This window comes from Podarcis tiliguerta (assembly GCF_965153285.1).
Source record: "Podarcis tiliguerta genome assembly, chromosome: 5".
NCBI classification, from domain to species: domain Eukaryota; kingdom Metazoa; phylum Chordata; class Lepidosauria; order Squamata; family Lacertidae; genus Podarcis; species Podarcis tiliguerta.
The window spans coordinates 6,536,244-6,555,215 of NC_139538.1; the positions used below are offsets into that span (position 1 = coordinate 6,536,244).

Below are 18,972 nucleotides of genomic sequence, written 5' to 3' on the forward strand. Positions count from 1 at the left end.
CATCAGCGCAGGTAAGAAAGAATTTTAATTTTAATTGTTATCATACACAATACTGTTTTATTTATTTTATAGTACAGTACAGTGATTACTGCTTTCATTTTATGGATCAATGGCCTCATTAGATAGAAAAAATCACGTTAAATTGCTGTTTTAGGGGTTGTTTATAAAAGTCTGGAATGGATTAATTCGTTTTCCATTACTTTCTATGGGAAAGCATGCCTCAGTTTTGGAACACTTTGATTTTGGAACAGACTTCTGGAACGGATTAAGTTTGAGAACCAAGGTACCACTGTACTGGTTTCCAGGCAAGGGATAAGTATTCACATATAACAGGGAATATAATGATTACTTGAATGAGCTGCCTACAGTTTTGAAGCAGATACTCATTTGCATTCACATTTGTACATGAAAATATCTATCCTTTCCTAGCTATTTTAGTAGATGCCTATGGAAGGATGTCAACTCACTTTAGCAATTAAAATGACTATGAGGGAATTGGGGGGGGCAGAGAGAGATATTGGTGTCCTGGCAAGAGATTAGTATTCACTTATATTTATTTTTTTTATTAAAGATTTCATCATAACAATTAATCAAAAACATATCATCCTCATTCCCCCCTATTTTCCCCTCCCCGAAAAGAAAACCAGCCCTCCCACCCCCACCCCCCAGACTTCCCTCAGCTCCTCTCCCTGTTCACTCATAACATGGAATATAATGATTCCTTGGATGAGCAGCATTCCGCTTCAAGCAGATACTTACTTTCTCCATCTGAAGTAGATAGAAATCAATGAGATCCTGTGGCTCATACAGAGACTGATTCTCCTTATGCTTCTCTACCTCCTCCTTTGCAAATGAACGGACCATCTCCACGCAGGAGAAAACCTTCTTGTGGGGCCCTGGGAGATGTTTCATGAGCCATGGGAGAAGTTCATAAAGCTATAGGAAAGATAGCAGAAATGCTGCCATTACCATGAGGAAGCTTGTTCAAACCATTTGTGCTTTGGAATTGCACTTATAAAACATGATCTGCATTATTCTTCAGGGCTAACATATTAGTTTGAGTCTCACCAAGAAGAAGGAAGGTGTCTATAGCTTCTCTGGAATCCCACAATGATTGGATTCTGTGAATTATCCCTAGCTGAAAATGTGAAAGAAAAGTATGGCTCAAAATATTTTTCCAGCTCCCAGGCATCATTCCAAAACTGGGCAGAATCACAGGACCCCTCCTGGAACAAGTTAGTGCCCTTTTGTGGTAGGTGGGGGTGGGTGGGGAATAGGGATGGGGGGAATTCAAGTAAGTTTCATGAGTACTTTTTTTTTTTTACATATTAGGAATGGATGTAGAAATGTGGAGAACTGAACTTAAATTTGAGGAAAGGGTTTAGTTGATCATACAGAAGGGGGCTGCTTTCCTCAGCAATAGCGATAGTGCTTGAGTTGCTGGTCTCTCTTTCATTAAAAAAAAAATTCCAGGCAAGTGGTGGCTACAGGCCCTCACCATGATTGCCACTGCTAGATGGGTATAGAGTAGACACATTTAGTTTTCTATGATGGCAACAAAACTATGTAATTCCCTTCTTGAGAAAATTATTTTGTTCACCTCTGTTCCCTTTCGTGGGCTCTAGATGACCTGTTCTCAAGGTCATTTTCCCATTTTTGTCCCATCTTCCCTCTAAAGAGTCTCCTGTGGTGGACAAAGTCTTCTTTTGTTGTTTTTTATGGGGGTTTTGGTGTGTTTTTTATCTCAATGATAATCATGAGCAATGGATCAGGCTATGAGAGAGTAAAGGTAAAGGTACCGCTGCCCGTACGGGCCAGTTTTGACAGACTCTAGGGTTGTGCGCCCATCTCACTCAAGAGGCCGGGGGCCAGCGCTGTCCAGAGACACATCTGGGTCACATGGCCAGCGTGACAAGCTGCATCTGGCGAGCCAGAGCCGCACACGGACGCCGTTTACCTTCCCGCAAGTAAGCGGTCCCTATTTATCTACTTGCCCCCGGGGGTGCTTTCGAAATGCTAGGTTGGCAGGCACTGGGACCGAGCAACGGGAGCGCACCCCGCCGCGGGGATTCAAACCGCCGACCTTTCGATCGGCAAGCCCTAGGCGCTGAGGCTTTTACCCACAGAGCCACCCGCGTCCCATGAGATAGTAAGTGGCCCTTATCTCAGATCAATTTAAACCTGATCTCACTTCCCCAACCCTCTATCAGAATATTGATTTGTGGTATTAAAGCCCTTGGGAGGTATTAAAGCCATTTGGCAGGAATGGAAATGACTACTCACAGCATAACCAAAGCTACATACAAATCGTAGGATAAATTCTATGGCTTCTATCAGCTTCTGGAACCGTTCATCTTCAAGAGCAAATCGGTGCCCAAAAGCCACAGCACATATCACGTTGGAGACTGAAGTAGTAATGGGCATGGAGGGGTCAAGTGGCTGTCCTGCAAAATAAAATTATACTAATGTTAGCTCAGCGGGTCCAGTTCATACTGAGAGTGGAGTTTCATGGTGGCCAAGAGAAACTGCTGGGATCTCCATTAGGAACCAAGAAAAGCATATCACATTCCTTTCTAAAATGGACAGAGGTAGGACACAAATATATCTCCATATGCCAGCTCAGCACCATCACTTAGCATCACATACCCTTTGAACGTGCAAAAGCCTCCACGAGCTGATGGGCCTCCTCTGCTACTTGCTGCTCCATGCCTTTCTTTTCCCGCCACAGCTTCCGCAGAGTGACTACAACAAAGCGTCTCTGTTGCCTCCAGGTGTGACCATTTGATAATGCAATACCTATGGAAAATCAGTTAGAAATAACAACAATCGTACCTCGGGTTAAAGTCGCTTTGGGTTAAATCTTAAATCTTTTCAGGTTGCCTCCCAAGGCGACCCGGAAGTAAAGGAACAGGTTACTTCAGGGTTTTGCTGCTCGCACATGCGCAGACGCTCAGAATGACGTCACAGGCATGCTCACTTTACAGTATCAGCAAAAAGTGAGATTTCTCGACAGCTCTACCGTTTTGATTTTGAAGAGAAAACTGGTATCTGATACAGTGTGATGTCAACAAGTTTAGATCTTTCCATGGAAGGCCATCATGATCAAATTTCACTTCTATCTATCAAGCTTCTGGTGATGCTATTGGGAAAAGAATGGAAGTGGTGGAAATGGAAGGAGCTTTTTTCTTTCTCTCTTGCTAAATTAGGATGGAAAAGACTCTCCTCCCTGGAAGAGAGGGGAGTGGTTGTGGGCGGGAGCCCGAGCGCCGCCCCTAGCAGGGGGCAACTGCCCCCTGCCTCCCTAGTTCACCTGGCTGGCGCCACACCCACCGGCCGGCACCCAATCAGGCACCAGCCCTCCCCTCGGCCTCATTCCTCTTCATCCCGTCGAGAGTCATCAGCTAGGAGTCAGCACAGTCATCACAGGGAAGAGCCACGAGGTTTGGAGTTGGGGGGGTCTGTGTGTGGAGGCTGCCTGGTTCCTGGCTTGCCTTTTAACTTTAGGAGGCTTGCGTGCGCTCACTGCTTTACTGCTTTTAAAAATCCAGGCATCCAGGTTTGCCTTGCTGTGTCCTCTTTTCCATGTAAAAACCTACATTTAACCTTCCATTTCCCCCCACTCCTGGTGCTTGATTTGTTTGTGCGGTCTAAGTGCAAATTACCTTTCTTAAGCTGCAGCTTGTTCCCTTGCCCAGCACATGCCCCTGGTGAGGTCTGAGTGTGAGTGTGGCTCCGTCTTTCTTTCTCCCTTGTCTCCTCGCTTTTCTTCCCTGCCTCTGCCTTGGTAGCTGTGCGTTTTATTTTAATTTTTGGCCAGGGTGCTTGTACATTTCCCCTCTATTGCCCTTGCCTGTCCAATTGCATGGCTGGTCTGGGTGACCGCATGGTGCTGATAATGCCAAGGTTGCAAGTTTGATCCCTGTATGGGACAGCTGAATATTTCTGCATTGCCTGGGTTGGACTAGATGATCCTCAGGGTTCCTTTTCCTGCTCCTCTCTAATTTTAAGTTGTGTGTGCTTGCAGCGTGTGTTTGTGCCTGCCATTTATTGATTTATTACTCTTCTAGCGTGGGTTTAATTTACCCTGCCATCCCTTCCATTGGTACCACTTAATTCGGGAGCCCCCTGTAAATTTTAAAGGCTGCCGGGGCTTGGGAAAGACTGTGTGCTTAAACCTCACCCCTCTTGGTTTCTCTAAGCCACCCCCCCCCCCTTCGCTTGATGTTTGGGGGATAGAAATAAGGCAGGGCTTGGGGTGGACAATTCAGGGTTTCTGATCAGGGAACCATTCCTCAGCACGGCACGTTCATACGTTTAGAACCTTTGAAGGTGTGCCTTTGCCTGGTTCTTGTCATTGGCTTCACTTGCCAGTACAGGCTCCCTAAAGAAAACCACTTTTAAACAACAACAACAACAACAAAAAAGGTTACGGCTTATGGTTAATCCACGGTTTATATTTCCACTTCATTTTGGCTCACTGTAAAGGACAGCTATTTTTCCTCTTCTTCAAAAAGATTTTCCTTGCCCGGCATGTTCATTTTCCCTCCACCCCTCCTCCCTCCCAACTCTCCCCCCCACACACACACTTTCCTTCTCCGCCCTCCACCCCTCCTCCCTCCCTACACCCCACCCCTTTCAGGAGATACATTGGTCTTTGGAGTTTCCTTTGCTTCTTGCCTGAGTAACCACAGTTGCCAGACAGGTTTTTCAACTGCTGGGGCAGGCTTGATTGCTCTCTGAGTGACCAGCATTTTGGGAGGCATTGTCTTTATGCACCTGGCAGTTCAGCAGCTCTAGTTGCATTGTCAGTTTAACTAACCAGCAGTTAGACCAATTACAGTCTTTTGTCTGTTTAAGCACCCTTATTTCCCTCAACTGGTCTTGAGCCGACCTTGTGGGCAAAGATTTACTTTTCTTTGTTTGGCAAAGTTTCCTTTGTTTGATAAAGTTTCTCCAGCAGGGCCGCTGGTGTGGAATCTTATTGCTTTCCTGTTCTCTTATTTTGGCTGCAGCTTCTGAGCATCTCCTTGTAAGCAGTTATTTTCAATTCTGTTTGATTACTTGGCATTGCTTTGCACCTAGATTTGCCTATCATTTAAAAGGGGCAACTTTTTATTGTAGACAATTATCTTCTAATTCTGTCTGTCTGCAGTTGGGGTTGCTTTGTGTATGGGATTGTTCCTTGGTGCTAATATGTAGCTGAGCACTGCTGCTTGAACTCTTGCTGGGTTGTGATTTAATAAATATAAATAAATACAAGCGGTGCAGTTAAGTGACGTATAGCTTGTTCATTTTGTCAGCATTTACGCGGAGCAATTGATAATAGTAATTCCTACTCATAGCTATAAATCCATTGGCTATTAATTGAGATACTATTGATTAATAGTTAATTCATCAACCGTGCTCCGAACTTTATTGATGCACAATAATTGTATACTAACATTTAATTACAGTCAAGTTATTAATTGATTGGTGATATTAATACTAATTAAAATAACAACAACAATAATAAAATAAAATAATAAAATAAAATAAAATTGAAAAATAAATAAATAAATAATAATAATAATAATAAATAATTATAACTATATATATAATAATAATAATAATAATAATAATAAAAAATAAAAATTAATAATATTTAATAAATAAATAAATAAATAAATAAATAAATGAAAATTAAATTTAAAATAAAATAATTAGTGACAAAATAAATAGTAGGCGCATTTTACTAGTGCACAGAGCAGCTCATGGCACCCAAGAGGAAGCGCACGGGTGCAGCACCAGCACACACTGCAGCTGGCGACCGTCATAATAATAAACCCAAACCCATTTCGCATTTCCTCAATGCCTTCAGATCATTCATTGTTGACTATGAGCAGCGCTTTCTCTTAGCTATTCTTTAGTTCTATTTGCCTAAACAATAATAAAATGCCAACAACAATAATAAAATAAAATAATAAAATAAAATAAAATTGAAAAATAAATAATAATAATAATAATAATAATAATAATAATAATAATAATAAATAATTATAACTATATATAAAATAATAATAATAATAATAATAATAAATAAAAATTAATAATATTAAATAAATAAATAAATAAATGAAAATTAAATTTAAAATAAAATAATTAGTGACAAAATAAATAGTAGGCGCATTTTACTAGTGCACAGAGCAGCTCATGGCACCCAAGAGGAAGCGCACGGATGCAGCACCAGCACACACTGCAGCTGGCGACCGTCATAATAATAAACCCAAACCCATTTCGCATTTCCTCAATGCCTTCAGATCATTCATTGTTGACTATGAGCAGCGCTTTCTCTTAGCTATTCTTTAGTTCTATTTGCCTTGCGTTTCTTACTTCCTTGTTTCGCAAACCAGTGGCCAGCCTTTAAACTACCCAGGTGCAGGCCCAAGCCCTCAGTCAGGAACGGCGGCTGTGCAAACAAAGGTCTCGGGCTTGCTCGGTGACGACTGACTTTCAGAACCGCATCGGGGCGCCTGCGTGGAGGCTGCCGGCCCGTATCAATAACCCGGTGGCTTCCAGTTCTTCTAGTTCTTTGCAGAATAAGCAGCCCAGGGTCTAGCTTCCAGAATCAGGCACCTCATCAGCCGGTGATGAGTCAGAATGGCTTACGCTCTTTATGTCGAGAAGAAGCCATCAGAGGTGTATCGCTCTGGAAAGCTGGACCTTAGAAAGGATTTAAAACGTAAGGTGTGCGGGTAATTCAATAAAGGGCAATGCCAAAGGCAGTCTTGTAAGTACCCGCACGAGTGTGACAGATGTGCAGGGGCTCACCCAGCCACAGTGTGTTACAAAGGGAAGCAGCTCTTTCGGGGAGGTCGAGGCTTCCACCACTCTAGTTCCAGACGAACCCCCACAGCAGGGAACCATCGATAAAGTCCTTCTGGGTCTAGCATTTTCTCAAATTCAGCTTTCTCCTCTCCTCAACCACTTGTCTATCCATCCGGACGGAAGTGCAGCATCCTATCTTAGGAAGGGTTTCTCAGAGGGTTTCAGAATCCTAGTAGTTGGCTCCTTAACCGCAAAGGACTCTACTAATCAGAAGTCAGTAAGGGAAAGGGAAAATCACTGCCTACAGGAAATGGGATCACAAGATATAAAACTGGGTGTAAAATAATGAATATACAACAAGTAAATAACGATGGGTTATTTTTTAATATTGTACAGTGGTACCTCAGGTTACATACACTTCAGGTTACATACGCTTCAGGTTACAGACTCCGCTAACCCAAAAATAGTGCTTCAGGTTAAGAACTTTGCTTCAGGATGAGAACAGAAATCGGGCTATTTTGGCGCGGCAGCAGCAGGAGGCCCCATTAGCTAAAGTGGTTCTTCAGGTTAAGAACAGTTTCAGGTTAAGTACGGACCTCCGGAAGGAATTAAATACTTAACCTGAGGTACCACAGTATATGACTACAGTGCAGAGATTCCTGTTTAAATAGAAATGAAGAATTTGTTTTTTATAAAAAAAAACATGGAGGAATGGTTGGAATTTTTTTTTGAAATAAAGTCACCATACTGGAATGGAGGAGGACTATTGGGTACACACTTGAAGGTGATAGCTGGCTGGTGAAAGACCCTGTGTGAGAGGCAGAGAAGGAAAGATCTCCCAGGGTGGGAGACTGGGGGAAGAAAGGGAAGCACCCAGGTGAGAGCTGGGAGGGTCCACTCCCTTCTGTGTGAGACAAGAGTTAAGATCTAACTTTGAGACAGGGCTTGGCATTTCTTTCTCTCTTTTACTTTTTTTGTTTGTTTGCTTAGTTAGCATTTCTGAAAAGTTTCAATAAAAAGTATGGAAAACCAAACAAACCCAATTCAGCCAATTTTTTGACACTGTTTTTAAGGATATAATGTGTGGTGTCAACCAGTTACTACTTCTACTGGTCCAGCTAGATAGGTTTGGGTTTTTTACTGAGGGTGAATTCTGCACCATATTTTTGACAAGACATAATGCATCAATGGTGGATATATTCTTCTTTGGTCACTTCTATAGGTGTATACCTTTATTGTTTTAACCCATATTTAGTTGTTGTTGGTTTTTGTACTGTTTTAAAACCTTTTGTAATAAATAATAATAATAGTTTTTTAATTATACCCCACCCTTCCCAGTTCAGAAAACTGGGCTCAGGGTGGCTAACAACAAATATAAAACAATTGATGCAACAAAAAACAGCATAAAATACAGTATAAAACATGAATAACAATAAATTCAGAATTCAAAAATCAATTTAGGGGGGAAATCCAGCCAATAAACATTAGATGATCACCAAGGCTAGCTGGCTAAATTAGTCCTATTTGGGCCAGAGAGGAGACCAGGGGAGAATTAGCTGTGGGATCCCAGAGCAGGTAGTCTTCATAAAAAGGGGAGGGGAGGGGAGGAAGGGGAATAAAAGACCAGGCTAAATTCAAATTGAAAGCCAGGCAGAATAGCTCTGTCTTACAGGCCCTGTGGAAGGAAGTTAAATCCTGCAGGGCCGTGGTCTCATGGGACAGAGCATTCCACCAGGTCGGAGCCATCACTGAGAAGGCCCTGGCCCTGGTGGAGGATAATCTGACTTACTTAGGACCCGGGACTTCTAAACTATGATTATTCATAGTTTAAACTGTTTTTATATCTCTGTAAGTTGCCTTGAGACATACATGCAAGAAGCAATTCATAATGTATAATGATGATAGTAACTATGTGATTGCAAAGTTCACATGTTATATTTGCCACATGAGTCCATGCCCAAAACATGTTGGAAGAGCTTGTTGAGAGAAGCAGTGTGTTCTGTTTCTTAGAGATGTCATAATCAATCAAATCTTCACATGTGCTAAAGCCAGGTTTTCATGCACCCAAATGAATGTCTCATTTGATAGCATGAGGACGAGCCACTCTGAATGACCTCAGCCCCTAGGTCCTAGCTCCTAGGTAATGCATTTCCCATTGTGTGCAGCAGTAATAGAGAACCTTTGTTCTGTTTTTCTGGACAGCCCTTTAAAAGTTTCATCTTGGGAAAATACCAGTAGAAATTCTTATTCTTCACTACTTACCCTTTCCTTTTGTCAGAGTCCTAAGGAAAGGAGTCTCTGGTCGCTCGTCTAATTCTTCAGAGTGGTCAATGAGTGCTTCTTTCACTGCTTGGAATCCAGACAGTACTACAACGGGTAGATGTCCAAACCATATGGTGTAAATATTTCCATGTTGCTTTCCCAGCTACCATTTGGGTCAAAAGAGAAGAGAAGAATGAAGTGTTCAAAAAATGCAGTTGGAGATTTCAACTTAATACGAGAACGTCATCCTCCCTCACCTCTGCAGTGTCTCACTATGTGCAGTTCTCTTGCTATCATCTTTTCCCCTCCTCCTCCTCCTCCTCCTCCTCCTCCTCCTCCTCCTCCTCCCCTTCCTTTCTTCCTCCCTCCCATAATTCCAACCCATTTGTTTTACTCCCTCCTACCCATGTTGCCTCTGCCTAGGATCAGAGCAGCAGAGACACTTCATAGTAACCAGCCCTCCTGCGGCAGAAAAGAAGATGCACAAATCATTGCCAGAAAATGATCTTGCCACAATCTTTGTGTGTGCAGCGATGTGGAACCTGTAGCCCACCAGATGCTTTTGAACTAGCACTCCCACCATCCCTGACTATTGGCCATGGTGGTTGGGGCAGATGGGCATTGTAGTCCAAAACATCTGGAGGGCACCAGGTTGGCATAGGCTGGGCTAGAGTCCTAGGTCAGGTTTCAGAACAACTGTGGGTCACAGCAGGAGCATCACCACCATGCAAATATATGGCAAGGAGTTAAGATGATACATGTCTGGGCTAGAGAATATTACCAATTCCAATGTTTTAAAAGTTCATATCCGATGGTTGAGTAATTTTGTATTTTTAGAGCTCATAATTGTATTTTAGAAACAAACAAACAAACAAAATAAATTATGGTCTGACAAAGAGTTAATGCTTGTGGAGGAGGCCATGGAAAGGTGCCTGTTCTGTTTGTCTCTTGTCTTCTCTGGTTACACGTGAGCTGCTGCTGAGAAAGGCTGATGTGCTCCTGCTTCATTGCCAATTGAACTAGTTGCCCTTCCGTCTGTTGGAAGGGGAGAAGTACACAGCATTCTAGGCCAGGGATGTCCAACAGGTAGATCGTGATCTACTAGAAGATCGCAGTGTGTCTGTGGTAGATCTTGGGGCCCCCCGAACACTCCTGAAAGCTCAAGAACTTTGGCTCCCTAAAAAAGCTCAACAAATTTGGTAGATCACTGCCAGTTTTTTTATAGTGGGTTTAGATCTCAACCTCTTGAAAGTTGGACATACCTGTTCTAGGCCATGTTGCAAAATGCAATAGAACAAAAGGAAGACAAGATCAAGAACATACTGTAATAAGCTGTTTTATTATTCAGCTTCTTGTGGTACACAATGTGTTTTGGAGATAAGTGCCCTTCAACCAGCAGCTATGAACAACACACTTTAAAACTAATATAAAGGGGCAAGATTCTGATTAATACTGAAAAGCACAAAACCATACAAAGTAGGATAATGGCAGCATCGGTAGCTATGTGAAATCAGGGGGAAACACAAGGCAACATAAAATGTTGTTGTATTTTCAATTTGCAAGTGGTAGCAAGACTTCCTTTCCCAGTGCCATCAGTTTCACAGCTTTCTAAATGACTCTCTGAAGCTGATTTCACAGCCCTGGTCTTGTATTATTGGTGGGGGTATTTACTGGAGATTAGCACTTACTGTAAGATTGCCATACATCAGGAAAATTCCTGAGATGTCCTGACAGGAATCGGCAAAATGTCAGGGAACACCCAGATGAACGGCAACCCAATAGAGAAAGCTCAACAATTTCCTAAAAAATGGCAACCCTAGTTTACCGCAGAGATCCTTTAAGAAGATTTTGTTATTTTAGTTTATAATTTGTTTTTTATAAGTGCTTCTGGTTTGAGTGAAAAAGATTGAATAGGGCATGGAGGTTAGTACCTGTTGAGAGGCTGCTGTGAATGAATGCTGTGGTCTGTCTTTTTTCTGTAATAATATTTTATTCTTTTTTCATATAGAAAGTTACATTTCTTAACCTTGGTAACCTCAAGGTAAGATTACTTGCAATGTGTTATACATAGGGCTGCCTCTGAAGACAGTTTGGAAACTTCAGCTAGTGCAGAATTCAGCGGCCAGGGGCTTCCGGGTTGGCGCTTCTGGTTAATGGCGGATTTCCTCCGTCTCAGAGGAATCCGCTCCTTGGAAATCAGGGTCTGACCGCCACGGCGAGGCGGAGACCCGCTAAAAACCACAAGCGGAAGAAGCTCGTGGACCTGGGATTCCGCAGGTACCCTTTGCGCCTCCCCTACTCGCGGGGAGACCCGGTTTTGGGGCTCCGTACCGACGTGGGGTGAGTGGCGCGGTACATCGAATCAACCGCTTTTTTCAAGGAGTGAAGCTGCATTGCTGTTGCCAGAAAGCACCGACTTTTCCTGTGGACATTTGGACTTTAAGCAAATATTCGTAAGTAAACAGAAAATTGGACTATTTAAACATCTAAATTTGGCATTTGAACGTGAAAGTCTAAACAGGAAGTACGCCTTCCGTTTTGTAAACAGATCAAAGCAAAGACGTCGCAAGCTAAAGCCTGGGAAAAGTACTCTGTAAAGTATTAAATTTTCACTATTTAAGACATCAAATACCCCCCTGGAAGCAGGAGAAGAGGGGGGGATCTTTTGTGGATGGTTTAAACCTGCGGGAGAGTGAGGGAGACGAGAGAATTTACCACTGTTTCGAGCCTGGGATCGGGCTGTCAAAAAATTTTATTCTGAGAAAATTAATAACTGGGAATGGAATACATCCTGATGGACGGTTGAATAAGAGATGTATATTATTTTTGCATTGTCCTTGTGGTACTTAAAAAGGAGAAAAGCTGAATAGTAACTTTGATACTGGATTTTGATTTGGAATAACAAGAACAGATACAAACAGAAACTGTTGCCTATAGAGGGAGCTTCTGAAACTGTTGCAACTTGTAACTGCGAAGTGGAACTTTCCACTAAAGAACCAAGGGTTGGGAAAGAAGCGACCTTGGAAAGTTTCTGGATAAGAATGGGAAAACAAGAAGCTCTAGTGAATGCACTTGAAAAAATAAATGCTCTGTTGGAACAATTACATGAGAAAACGGACTTGACGGTAAAAAAAAAAGGACACTTTGGGACAAAATGTATTGGATTTGGAACAAAATGTGAACATTTTAACAGGAACCATTCGGGATGTGACTCAGGAACCAATCTTGAAACGACAAGTTCAGGAGAAGAAGATGGAACAAATTGTTTCTGCATCCCAAGAAACTCAAGTGGAGGCCTTGGACCCACAGAAACAAATTAATGGACATAAGTTGAATTCTGAGGTGATGGAGTTTGAGAGTCAAAATCAGAGAGACGGTGCCCCGTTTGTACTGAAGAAGGGAAGGCGGGCAGATCTTCTGATGGAGGGAGGCACTGAGGGAGAGACTGGAAAAGTGGAGTTCTTCACTCTCAAAGGGCCTGTGGAGTATGCCCTGGAACATTTTCTGGATTACAACTTTGAATATGGAGTATGGGCAAATTTGCTGAGATGGGACCAAGGAGCTGCTAAGAAGGAAGCCCTTTGGGACTTAATTTTTGGCACTAAAAGAAACTTGCAGACAGGACAGGGAGAAGAGTTAAGAGCCTCGGACAGAAGAGCACCAGGTTGATGAACTATATTGAACTGATAGAAATGACTGACAAAATCCGACACCAGGGAGAAGAGACGGTGGAAGAAGATTGGAAATTTTAAAATCATTATTCAGTATAATATTGTATAATTAAGGAATGTTGGGAGATGGTGGAATGAACTTTTATGACTTTAGTTGAAATATGATAAGGATTTAAGATTTTAGGATTTAAGGGTTTAAGATTTAAAGTTTTTTTATTATTATTAGATTGAAGTATAGATAAATTTTAAGTTTTTGATAAGGTTAAAATAGATTAAGATAATTAAAAGATGGCAAACGGCGAAAGATGGAAAGGATTTGCTGACTTAATTATTAACTGGAATACAAAAAAGGGAGGTGGGTGGAGGTCGAGGAAATAAGTCATTGAAGGATAGAGATGTGAAAAAAGGATGTGTTTTTAAATGTTTGTGTTTCTTCTCTGGTTGGGTGGAGGTATTGTTTTCTTTTTGCTGTTTGATGTATTTTTTTAAATTTTCTATTTTTTACTTTTTCTTTTTTCCTCTTTTGTCTATATATATATATATCGTTTTTTCTCTCTCTCTTTTTCCTTTTCTTCTGTAATTATAAAACTTTTAATAAATATCATTTTTTTAAAAAAACAAACAAACAACAGAATTCAGCGGCCAGGTTGCTCACCGGAACAAGAGCAAATTACATCGCTCCTGGTCTGGCTGCACCAGCTACCAATTAGTTTCTGGACCCAATTCAAAGTGCTGGTTTTGACCTAGAAAGCCTTAAATGGCTCAGGACCACAATACTTCAAGGACCGCCTCTTTCGATATGATCTTACCCACACCCTGGAATCATCTTCTGAGGCCCTTCCTTGTGTTCCTCCTCCATAAGAGGTCCAGAGGGTAGCAACAGAAGAATGGGCCTGCTCTGCAGTGACTCCCCATCTGTGGAATTCTCTCGCCAGGGAAGTTCACCTGGCAAAACCTTCCTTTTTCACTAGGCCTTTGGTTGATTTCATTGGCACCCTATGCCCTTTTAAAATCTGATTTTTTTCTGTGGGGGCGTATTATTGGGTGGTTAATAATAATAATGATGATAATAATAATAATGTTCCAATTAACAAAACAATTGGAATATAGAAATTTTCCATATAGAAAGTTACATTTGTTACTCAACAATTATACAGTGGTACCTTGGGTTCCACACACTTCAGGTTAAATACGCTTCAGGTTACAGACTCTGCTAACCTAGAAATAGTACCTCGGGTTAAGAACTTTGCTTCAGGATGAGAACAGAAATCGTGCTGTGGCGGCGCGGCAGCAGCAGGAGGCCCCATTAGCTAAAGTGGTGCTTCAGGTTAAGAACAGTTTCAGGGTAAGAACGGACAGGTTAAGAGGCTAATGATGGGAGTAAATTAGCCTCCCGAGTTTTCCCAAGGGATGGGAAAATGCTGCCTCGTCCGCAGTTACCAATAAATCACCCCCGAGTTCAAAAGAAGGAGGGGGTGGGACCACTGGATGGAAAGCCCTTGAGTGAGTCTTTGGATCTCCTGGACGCTACTTCTGATTGTGATCCTAGTTGCATTGCTCAAGATAAATAATTGGAGAAGAGTAAATGCACATGTTTCGAGAGAAGGAAAGGGTGTACTGATTGCTAATTAAATCGACCACTGAGAACCCCTCCCCAAGAAGAACCACCACATGACTGATAGCAAGTGAGATGGGAAAATAAACTGTGTGGAAATAAAATTATCAACTAAAGGCTCTGTTTTGCGGAAGATCTGGAAAGGTAACAAAAGGCTTTTGGATGACGCAGTTCTAATTGGGAACCGCCATTATGAGACTGACTTTGTTGCAAGATTTACAGTCAAAGGGGGAGGGAGCCACTGTTCTGTTATCATATCTGAATTCTATGTTTGATTTGGCAAGAACTCACCTGGAAAGGCTGATTTATGGAGAAACTGGTCTGGGAAAGTTCATGAGCAGACACTTAGGCTGTATTTTATGGGAACTGCTGAAATGGCGCCTGCCGTTTGAATAGGACTTTTGGATCAGCGTGAAAATCCACACAGGACTATAATAATGTTTGCTTCAACTCGCTTGTGGAGATAACGCAGAGGTTATTAAGAAGAAAAATGATAACAGCAAGAAAATTGGAAGACGGGATTTGTAAAGGATAACAACAAAGAGATGGAAAGATGGGAGTTGTGAACATCAAAGCAGCAGAAATATGAGATGATTGGACCCTTTCTGAACTCGAAGCATGGGTACCCCCCCGAAAAATTTAAAATTCGGCTAAATATTTGGAGTTTCTTATGTATTGGTATAATTTGGAATTAATATAATATGATTCGTTTGTTAACTGGAAATTTAATAAAAATAATTTTTTTAAAAAAAGAAAGAACGGACCTCCGGAACAAATTAAGTACTTAACCCGAGGTACCACTATATTCCAATTCAACAAAACAAGTGATTTCCCACTCACCCAATATCAATGTTTATAACTCGAATTACATACTATTGCATTTTAAAGTTCCATCTTATCTAATTTGATCCTCTCTAACATGTTTCTTAATATATTCTGCTGTTTTCTTACAGTTTAAACCCCGCTGTGGTCTTTGCATATGGGAAATAACTTTTTATATAGACCGGAAAGGTTTTCTAATCTTCTTTAAAAGATTCTAAATTTGTATCTTTTATCAATTTTCTGCCATCTCTGCATATTCCAAGATTTTCATAAAGCATTCTTCCTTTGAGGGTGTTCTCTCCTCCTTCCTCAGTTTAACAGTATACAATAAATATTTTTGATCTGTAGTTTTTAATGCGTATTTTCAACTTTTATATGGTTTTGTGCTTTGCAATATTAATAATAATACTATTTACATTATTACTATTATTTGTATTGCTTACAGCTTCTGACAACGGAGGCTTACGGCATTTACCATTTTAACCCATGCCATCGTTGAAGCTGAAATATCACAATTGTTGGGGGAAATAGATAAAACAATTGCTGGCATCAGACTGAGTTATTACTAAGCAATAAGTACCTGAATAAGAGCATTTTCATCCATCTTGAATCCAAACCTCCATATGGCTCCAGTGAGAGGAAGCTGGAGAAGTCCTGGAGGATAATGCCTGCGTGACCAGAGCTGTTTCAGGTAGTGCAGAATCAGAAGAGCCACCAGCAGAGCAATCAAAAGTGCCCATTCCTCCATCCTTCTCTTGCTGTCTCTTTCTCCTTAATTTTTTCTAGGTTGCCTGGTCAGGTTCAACTCTCTTTCTCTAAGGAGCTTTTGCTTTCATCAAAGACATCAGCAGTATTGTCTGTTTTTATATGCTCAGTTATTAAAAACAAATAAGCAACAATGGGTGTAACACCATTTGTAAGTAGCCTTGGAATGTGATACAATCAAACACTAGTACTATCAAATGCTATAATCATTTTAAGATGTGTCACACAGATGTGACGAAGTGTGCTTTATATCAGGCACATTGAACTCCCAAGAGACTGTGATCTACTCCCAGTACCCCGAGAGTCATCTGGTATTTAATATGGATATCTTTCCCTCTTATGGAATTGCTACTCCTTGTAGCCTGTGCCTTGGGAAGGTACCAATCTGATGTAGGCATCAAAGCCTTCAGAAAGAACTCTGAGTTCAAGCTCTTATTAATCCAGCAATGAGGGCCAGGATAGTAAATGCATTACAATTGCAAAAGCCAACAAACTTCTTACCTGCATTTGAATCGAACCACAGTGCAGTACAATTGCTACTGCCACAGAGCACTTGCTACTTGCAATCCATCAGGGGTGCCAACTTGAATAATATATGAGGAAGGGGGCAAGTGAGCCCCACCTTGCATAATCAATCACATAATGTGGCTCACGTCCACCATTAGAATGGCAATTGCCATGAACTTTGGCGGAGCCAGGCCCCTTCACATATTTTAGAGGGGCACTGAAGGGACCTCAGCCCCTAGTTCTTCGCTCCTAGGTAACCTATTTCCTAGTGAGCGCAACAATAATAGAGAACCTTTGTTCTGGACAGCCCTTTAAATGTTTTCTCATAGTCATGAGGGAAGGAGTCTGTGGTTGCTCGTCTAATTCTTCAGATGGCAAGGCAGCACACCCCCAGAGATGCCTCCTGTTGGCATTCTGCTGTAAAAGGCAACTGTCACAGCCTGCCTTGTGGGTGGACCGGCCCTCTGCTTCATGGCTGGTTATGACAAGAAACCCACACACACTTTCTGTATTTACAAGGGTAGCTGCTGGTGCTAGATTTCAGGATCTGTGGGTTGGCATAATAACCCAATACTGGCATGAAGAGAGGGATCCAACGGAAACTCTGGCAGCAGATATTCAAAATGTGTGCTACATATTTCACTGCCTAATGGTCACCACCATATAATAGTAGAGCTCCTTTTTTCAAATCATTCCCAAAGCATTCACCACATAATGGTCACAGGGCATTGTAAGTGTGCATGAGAATGCCTTGCCCCAATTCAGACTACCTATTATCCTTACTGTACCTGTTCACACATATTCTGTGCATCCTAATCACACCAAAAACTGTATAAACATAATTATGTTTCTTCATAAACACTGTTTCCTCGATTAAGGGTCATGCTTTGGTTTTTCACCAATAATCGCCGCACCCACCCTTTTTTTGAAAAGAATAATTATCATAAAAATGTGACAATTATGATACTTAACACTAAACACTAAACTAAATGTTGTTTAGTCGTTCAGTCATGTCCGACTCTTCGTGACCCCATGGACCAGAGCACGCCAGGCACTCCTGTCTTCCACTGCCACCCGCAGTTTGGTCAGATTCATGTTTGTAGCTTCGAGAACACTGTCTAACCATCTCGTCCTCTGTCGTCCCCTTCTACTTGTGCCCTCCATCTTTCCCAACATCAGGGTCTTTTCCAGTGAGTCTTCTGTTCTCATGAGGTGGCCAAAGTATTGGAGCCTCAGCTTCACGATCTGTCCTTCCAGTGAGCACTCAGGGCTGATTTCCTTAAGAATGGATGCGTTTGATCTTCTTGCAGTCCATGGGACTCCCATGAGTCTCCTCCAGCACCATAATTCAAAAACATATCAAAAAATATGTTTACTTAACACTAAAAACAAAAATATGTTTACTTAACACTAAACATATTTAACCATTCGTTTGTCATCATGATAAGCATTGTTCAAAGAGGGAAGGATGAAACTATATTTTGGCCTTTCTAGTATGTGAAGATGGATGAGATGGGGATTTGAAGTCATACTCTAGTTTAAGAGCATTTTGTGTAGGATTTTCTGTTTTCTCAGTCCACATTTGAATGTCAGATGAACATCAATCCAAAATAATTTATGTACAGAAGGAATGCTCCAAAGCAAGACCCCTTAACACACTGAAGTTTCCAGTCCTTTAAGCTCACATTTCCTAGCCATTTCTATAGATGCTAATGGATGGATGTCAACCCACCTTAGCAACTAAATTGACTATGAGAAATATTTGGGGGGAACTCAATGCCATTTTCAACTGAGATTCAGGAAAAAAGATGCTGGTTTCCAGGCAAGAGATTAGTATTCACTTATAACAGGGAATGTAATGATTCCTTGGATGAGCAGTATTCAGCGTCAAAGCTGATACTTACTTTCTCCATCTGAAGTAGATAGAAATCAATGAGATCCTGTGGATCATGCAGAGACTGATTCTCCTTATGCTTCTCTATCTCCTCCTTTGCAAATGAAAGCAACATCTCCATGCAGGACAAGGCCTTCTTGTGGGGCCCTGGGAGATGTTTCATGAGCCATGGGAGAATTTCACAAAGCTAAAGGAAAGATAGCAGAAATGCTGCCATTACCATGAGGAAGCTTGTTCAAACCATTTGTGCTTTGGAATTGCACTTATAAAAAATGATCTGCATTATTCTTCAGAGCTAGCATATTAGTTTGAGTCTCACTAAGAAGAAGGAAGGTGTCTATCGCTTTTCTGGAATCTCACAATGATTGGGTTCTATGAATTATCCCTAGATGAAAATGTGAAAGAAAACTATCTCTCAAAATATTTCCCCAGCTCCCAGGCATCATTCCAAAACTGGGCACAATCACAGGACCCCTCCTGGAACAAGTTAGTGGCCTTTTATGGTAGGTGGGGGTGGGGGGAATTCAAGTAAGTTCACATTTAAAACCAAATTTGCCTAATACACAAATGGAAATGTACACTTCTTCATTATTATTTTTTAATTTTTAATTGTATTTATTAAATCTTCCAGT

At 41.4% G+C, this 18,972-nt stretch overlaps 1 protein-coding gene across 11 annotated transcripts in view; it reads right to left on the bottom strand.

Annotated features, from left to right (window-relative positions):
- Positions 1 to 18,972, bottom strand: part of LOC310678313 (cytochrome P450 2J2-like) — a 159,981-nt gene that overhangs the window by 100,700 nt on the left and 40,309 nt on the right. For 5 of the 11 annotated variants that reach the window (XM_083442129.1, XM_083442125.1, XM_083442123.1 and 2 more), the window contains exons 5-7: positions 18,351 to 18,527; positions 9,067 to 9,229; positions 2,647 to 2,796 (exon numbers count right to left, since the gene is read on the bottom strand). In XM_083442129.1, coding sequence (XP_083298255.1) covers positions 2,647 to 2,796; positions 9,067 to 9,229; positions 18,351 to 18,527 — 490 coding nt within the window. Of the gene's footprint in view, positions 1 to 759; positions 937 to 2,283; positions 2,445 to 2,646; positions 2,797 to 9,066; positions 9,230 to 18,350; positions 18,528 to 18,972 lie in introns of all 11 variants that reach the window. The other 6 variants (XM_083442121.1, XM_083442122.1, XM_083442127.1 and 3 more) reach the window with 2 other exon arrangements.